Source organism: Chiloscyllium punctatum, chromosome 39 (assembly GCF_047496795.1).
Source record: "Chiloscyllium punctatum isolate Juve2018m chromosome 39, sChiPun1.3, whole genome shotgun sequence".
In the NCBI taxonomy this organism is placed as follows: domain Eukaryota; kingdom Metazoa; phylum Chordata; class Chondrichthyes; order Orectolobiformes; family Hemiscylliidae; genus Chiloscyllium; species Chiloscyllium punctatum.
The window spans coordinates 67541794-67549007 of record NC_092777.1 but is presented as its reverse complement, the minus strand read 5'-3'; the positions used below and the strand labels follow the sequence as shown (position 1 = coordinate 67549007).

The following is a 7214-nucleotide window of genomic DNA, read 5'->3' as shown; positions in this document are numbered from 1 at the left end:
ATGGTAACTGGCTTGGTAAACAGGGATGTTAATAGTCTTGGAATTAAAAAGTAACTACATTAACACATTTCATTTCATCCTTGGACAACTCAGTGTGATGAATTAAAAGACGACACGTAAAAAAAAAGGCGGTGTCAATGACCGAGTTAGTATCTTGAGCTTCCAGTAGCTGTCCATAGCTCCATAACCAAAATAATGGCGGCACAACCTCGACCGTTGCTCTCGCGCCAGACCAGATAGGACGCATGCGCACCCAACGGGCAGGACCGGGCATGCGCAGTGAGGCTACTGAAGCAGGCGGAGGCGGTTTCGGTGTGTGTCCGGGGTTGACCCTCGCTCGCTCTCTAAGGTGGGGGCGGAGGCGTGGGGTCGGCAACCGTGACCCGGCCTCCAGCCGCTATGGGATATCTCAAACTCATCTCTCCGATCAGGTAGGAAGACGCTGATCTTTTGAGTGACCACCTGATAGCGGCAAGCGGGGGAGCCCGCCTCTGAGTCATGGTTGGCGTGGAAAGAGGGAGAGAAGTGGAAGGGGAGGGAAAGACATACTGGGGTGGGGAGAGGAGAGGAGAGGAGATGGGGGCGACAAGTGGGTGAGAGAGATGGGGGAATGGGACGGTGAGTGAAGGAGGGGGCAGAGAGGCTGGAGTTGGAGGAGGAGGGGAGGAGAGGGGGGTAGAATGGTAGGGGAGAGGGGTAGGAGAAGGAATTCACTCATTTCTTACTTGTGCAACACATTCTTGAACTGAAACTGATGATACTTTCCAATTGCTACATGCAATGCGACAGGGCTGGTCCTTTTGTGGCATGCTGCTGAAGCCTATTTTCATAATCTGAGGAGAAACTATTTATTTGAGTTCTGATCTTAATTTTAGCAGCAGATGTACTTGGTGTTACAGGCATGTTGCAATCCTTCCAGCTTTTTAGTCTGGAAGCATGTTTCATGTGGAATGCATTCCTAGTATGCAAACTCCGAAGGGGAAATCTGTGCAAATTTCTTTGCAGTTGCAACAATGTGTGACTTCATGAAAAATTATTTTAAAACCAGCCTAGAGCAAAGATGAAATTAGTTTCCCTTCTCTAAGGAAAACAGGGAATGGTTAATGAATTTTTGATGTTATGTGTGTTTATTTTATTTGGGAATTTTTTGTATATTTCTTTAGGAATAATGAAGTTCTTCTCTGATCTCTCATTCTCTCTTGAGTTAATGCATTTGGCTGATTTGCTCTGATGCCAATTTCTGAACTTTTAGAATCACAGAATTGTACAGAAAAGAAACAGATCATTTGGTCCAAAGTATCCATGCCAACCAGGTTTCCCAAACTAAGCTAGTCCCATTTGCTTGATTTTGCCCATATCACTGTAAATCTTCCCTATTAATGCACCTGTCCAAATGTCTTTTAAATATTATAACTCTACCTGCATCTACCACTTCGTCAGACAGTTCATTCCATATATAACAACTCAGCCTGTGCTCCTGGGGGGATAAAAACCCAACCTATTCAGCCTCTTCCTATAGAGCAACCCTCCAACCCAAGCAACATCCTTGTAAATCTTTTCTGAACCCTTCCAAGTTTAACAATAACTTCTCTATAGCAGGGAAACAAGAATTGCGCGCAGTTTTCCAAAAGTGTCCTGTACAGCCATAAACATGACATTCTAACTCCTCTAGTCAATGCACTGACCAGTGAAGCTGAAAATGTGTTGCTGGAAAAGCGCAGCATGTCAGGCAGCATCCAAGGAACAGGAGAATCAACGTTTCGGGCATAAGCCCTTCTTCAGGAATGCCCAAAACGTCGATTCTCCTGTTCCTTGGATGCTGCCTGACCTGCTGGGCTTTTCCAGCAACACATTTTCAGCTCTGATCTCCAGCATCTGCAGTCCTCACTTTCTCCACTGACCAATGAAGGCAAGTGTACCAAATGACTTCTTCATTACCTTTGTTACCTATGACTTCACCTTCAAGAAGCTATGAACCTGCACCCAAGGTCTCTCTGTTCGGCAACATTCCCCAGGACCCTTCCATTAAGTGTATAGATCCTACCATGATTTGCCTTACCAAAATGCAACACCTCACATTTATCTAAATTAAACTTCATTTGCAGGTTATCTGCTCATTTTCCCATCTGACCAAGGTCCCATTATAATCTGAGATACCTTTTTTACTGTCTACTACGTTAATACTTTTGATGTCATCTGCAAATTTATTAATCATTCCTCCTATATTCACATCCAAATCATTTATGATTAGATTACTTACAGATTAGATTTTTAGATTAGATTAGATTACTTAGTGTGAAAACAGGCCCTTCGGCCCAACAAGTCCACACCGACCAGCCGAAGTGCAACCCACCCAGACCCATTCCCCTGCATATACCCCTTCACCTAACACTACGGGCAATTTAGCATGGCCAATTCACCTAACCTGCACATTTTTGGACTTTGGGAGGAAACCGGAGCACCCGGAGGAAACCCACACAGACACGGTGAGAATGTGCAAACTCCACACAGAGAGTCGCCTGAGGCGGCAATTGAACCCGGGTCCCTGGTGCTGTGAGGCAGCAGTGCTAACCACTGTGCCACCGTGCCGCCCACAAAGAACTACAGAACTATATGAATAACAAAAATCAGTAGACCCAGCAACAATCCTCCCAGCCCACCACTGGTCACAGGCCTCCAGTCTGAAAAACAACCTTCCATCCCTACTGTCTGTCTCCTACCTTCAAATCGATTTTGTATCCAAATGGCTAGCTTTCCTTGGATTCTATGATATCTAAAACAAAACCAGAAGTCGCTGGAAAAGCTCAGCAAGTCTGCAGTATCTGTGAAGAAAAATCAAAGTTAATATTTTGGGTTCAGTGACCTTTCCTCAAAACTGGGGAAGTGCTCTAAGAAAGGGTCGCCAGATCTAAAATATTAACTTTGGTTTCTCTTCACAGATGCTGCCAGACCTGTGTAGCTTTTCCACCTACTTTGGTTTTGTTTCTGATTTACAATATCTGTAGTTCTTTGGGTTTTTTCTATGTGATCTAATCTTGCTAACCAGTCTACCATGGCAGAGGGATGGAATTTACAAATAAGGAGGTTATGCTGCAGTTGTATAGGGTGCCCGTGAGGCCATACCTGGAGTAAGGATGTATTGGCCCTGGAGGGAATGCAGAGCGGGTTCACTAGGTTGATTCAGGAGTTGAGAGGTTGGCTTATGAGGAGAGACTCAGTAAACTGATTCTATACTCATTAGAATTTCGAAGAATGATGGGGGGGATCTTATAGAAATATATAAAATTATGAAGGGAATAGATAAGAGAAGTGGGGAGGTTGTTTCCACTGGCAGGTGAAACTAGAAATAGTGGGACATACCCTCAAAATAAGGAGAGCAGACTTACAACTGAATTGAGGAGGAACTCTTTCACCCAAAGGGTTGTGAATCTGTGGAATTCCCTGCCCAGTGAGGCAGTTGAGGCTACTTTGTTGAATGTTTTTAAGGCAAAGTTGGAGAGAGTTTTGAACAATAAATGTTTTAAGGGTTACAGTAAGCAAGCGGGTAGGTGGAGCTGAGTCCACGAAAAGAGCAGCCATTATCTTATTGAATGATGGAGGGGGCCAGTTGGCCTGCTCCTGTTTTTTGTGTTCTTATGCAAAACTGCTCTGCCTTCATCAATCTTCTTTGTCACTTCTTCAAAAGAATTCATTCAAATTACTGAGACACGATTTCCCACGCACAAAGCTATGTTGACTATCCTTAATCAGTCATAGAGATGTACAGTACAGACACAGACCCTTCAGTCCAACCCGTCCATGCCGACCAGTTATCCCAACCCAATCTAGTCCTGCCTGCCAGCACCCGGCCCATATCCCTCCAAACCCTTCCTATTTATATACCCATCCAAATGCCTCTGAAATGTTGCATATGTACCAGCCTCCACCACATTTCTCTGGCAGCTAATTCCATACCCGTACCACCGTCTGCGTGAAAAAGTTGCCCCTTAGGTCTCTTTTATAGCTTTCCCCTCTCACCCTAAAGCTATGTCCTCTAGTTCTGGACTCCCCCACCCTAGGAAAAAGACTTTGTCTATTTACCCTATCCACGCCCTTCATAATTTTGTAAACCTCTATAAGGTCACCCCTCAGCCTCCGACACTCCAGGGAAAACAGCCCCAGCCTGTGCAGCCTCTCCCTATAGCTCAAATCCTCCAACCCTGGCAACATCCTTGTAAATCTTTTCTGAACCCTTTCAAGTTTCACAACATCTTCCCAATAGAAAGGAGACCAGAATTGCACACAATATTCCTACAGTGGCCTAACCAATGTCCTGTACAGCTGCAACATGACCTCCCAACTCCTGTACTCAATACTCTGTCCAATAAAGGAAAGCATACGAAACGCCGCCTTCACTATCCTATCTACCTGCGACTCCTCTTTCAAGGAGCTATGAACCTGTACTCCAAGGTCTCTTTGTTCAGTAACACTCCCTAGGACCTTACCATTAAGTGTATAATCCTGCTAAGATTTGCTTTCCCAAAATGCAGCACCTCGCATTTATCTGAATTAATCCCCATCTGCCACTTCTCAGCCCATTGGCCTATCTGATCAAGATCCTGTTGTAATCGGAGGTAACCTTCTTCGCTGTCCACTACACCTCCAATTTTGGTGTCATCTGCAAACTTACTAACTCTACCTCTTTTGCTGACATCCAAATCATTTATGTAAATGACAAAAAGTAGAGGACTCAGCACCGATCGCTTGTGGCACTCCACTGGTCACAGGCCTCCAGTCTGAAAAGCAACCCTCCACCACCACCCTCTGTCTTCTATCTTTGAGCCAGTTCTGTATCCAAATGGCTAGCTCTCCCTGTATTCCGTGAGATCTAACCTTGCTCACCAGTCTCTCATGGGGAACCTTGTTGAATGCCTTCCTGAAGTCCATATAGATCACATCTACTGCTCTGCCCTCATCAATCCTCTTTGTTACTTCTTCAAAAAACTCAATCAAGTTTGTGAGTCATGATTTCCCACGCACAAAGCTATGTTGACTATCCCTAATCAGTCCTTGCCTTTCCAAATACATGTACGTCCTGTCTCTCGGGATTCTCTGCAACAACTTGCCCACCACAGAGTTCAGGCTCACTGGTCTATAGTTCCCTGGCTTGTCCTTACCACCCTTCTTAAACAGTGGCACCACATTAGTCAACCTCCAGTCTTCCGGCACCTCACGTTTTTTTTAGATTAGATTACTTACAGTGTGGAAACAGGCCCTTCGGCCCAACAAGTCCACACCGCCCCGCCGAAGCGCAACTCACCCATACCCCTACATCTACCCCTTACCTAGCACTACGGGCAATTTAGCATGGCCAATTCACCTGGCCTGCACATCTTTGGACTGTGGGAGGAAACCCACGCAGACACGGGGAGAATGTGCAAACTCCACACAGTCAGTTGCCTGAGGCGGGAATTGAACCCGGGTCTCTGGCGCTGTGAGGCAGCAGTGCTAACCACTGTGCCACCGTGCCGCCCACTTGTGACTATTGATGATATAAATCTCTCAGCAAGAGGCCCAGCAACCACTCTAGTTTCCCACGGATTTTCGGGTACACCTGATCGGGTCCTGGGGATTTATCCACCTTTACCTGTTCCAAGGCATCCAGCACTTCCTCCTCTGTAATCTGGACATTTTGCAAGATGTCACCATCTGTTTCCCTACAGTCTATTTCTTCCATATCCTCCTTGCCTTTCCAAATACATGGAAATCCTGTTCTTCAGGATCCCTCTGACAACTTACCAACCACTGATGTCAGGCTCACTGGTTTATAATTCCCTGGTTTTTCCTTACCATTCTTCTTGAATAATGGCACCACATTAGCCATCCTCCAGTCTTCTGGCACCTCACCCACGGCTATCGATGATACAAATATCTCAGCAAGGGGTCTGGCAATCTCTTCCTCAGCCTCCCACAAAGATGGCCTCATGATTTTATATACTCTATATACTGTGTAGTCATCCCTGAACTTGTCTTGACCCTCCATTGTTTACAGGGCGTTTAAATGTGCTATTCCCGTGTTTTGGACTTCTCTATCTAAACTTTTTTTTGTAACAGATCTTTTGCATAACAGTTTAGTTTATTAAACTCCTGGTTGACTTCCAAATCTTTTGTAACATCAATTTTCCCTGTAGTTAATTGTGAAATGCTGAAAGGTATTTTCTTAAACCAAAGGTTTCATAGTTGATAGGAGAGTGTGTCACACTCACAAGGGTAAAGGTATCTGTGGAGGGAAAAGAGTTAACATTTTGGAGAGCGAGTTCTGAAGAAGGGTCACTGGACTCGATGCTAACTGTTTTCTCTGTACAGATGCTGCTAGATATGTTGGGTTCCCCTGTAATTTGACTTTTGTTTCAGATTTCAAGCATTCACAGTCCCTGTTTAATGATCACACCAGGTGTGCCATCAGTGTGGTTTGTGAAGTAATAATTTGTAGAAGATCGTACATCACTCTTTTAGTTTGTGTCTAAGTTTAAAAATAATCAGCAGTAAAACTTTAGAATTGACTGAGATTTGTTAATTCAAAACTATTACTGGACTTTTTAAAATTTGCTCGTGGGATGTGGGCATTGTTGGTTGACATTGACAATCCCCAATAAAAGGCAATTTAACTACCACCCTTTGACATCCAATAGTGTTGCATTCACTGAATCCCCCACTGTTGACATCCTAGGGATTAGCTTTGACCAGAAACTTAACTGGACTCTCCATATAAATACAGTGGCTATGAGAACAGGACAGAGGCTAGCAATCCTGCAGCGGGTAATTCAGCTCCTGACTCCCCAAAACCTGTCCACCATTGTCAAGAAACAAGTCAGGAGTGTGATAGAATTCTCCCCACTTGCCTGGATTGGTGCAGCTCCAACAATCAAGCTTGACAGCACCATCCAAGGTAAATCTGCCTGCTTGATTGGCACCACATCCACAAATATTCACTCACTCCACCAACAAATTAGCAGCAATGTGTATTATTTACAACATAAACTGTAGAAATTCACCAAAGATCCTTAGGCCCTTACAAACACAGGACCACCTCCATCTAGAAAGCTAAGGGCAGCAAATACATCACCATCTGCTAATTCTCCTTCATGTCACTCATCATCCTGAATTGGAAGTGTATAACTATTGCTTGGTCAAAATCCTGGAATTCCCTTTCAAACAACATGTTCTGCAACAGT

The 7214-nt window shown here is 44.6% G+C and overlaps 1 protein-coding gene across 1 annotated transcript in view; it reads left to right on the top strand.

Annotated features, from left to right (window-relative positions):
• Window positions 1-273: 273 nt before the first annotated feature.
• The window catches only part of LOC140464175 (monocyte to macrophage differentiation factor-like), a 66548-nt gene continuing 59607 nt past the window's right edge, over window positions 274-7214 (top strand). Inside the window, exon 1 of the mRNA XM_072559000.1 lies at window positions 274-431. Coding sequence (XP_072415101.1) covers window positions 400-431 — 32 coding nt within the window. The 5' untranslated portion in view covers window positions 274-399. The remainder of the gene's footprint in view (window positions 432-7214) is intronic.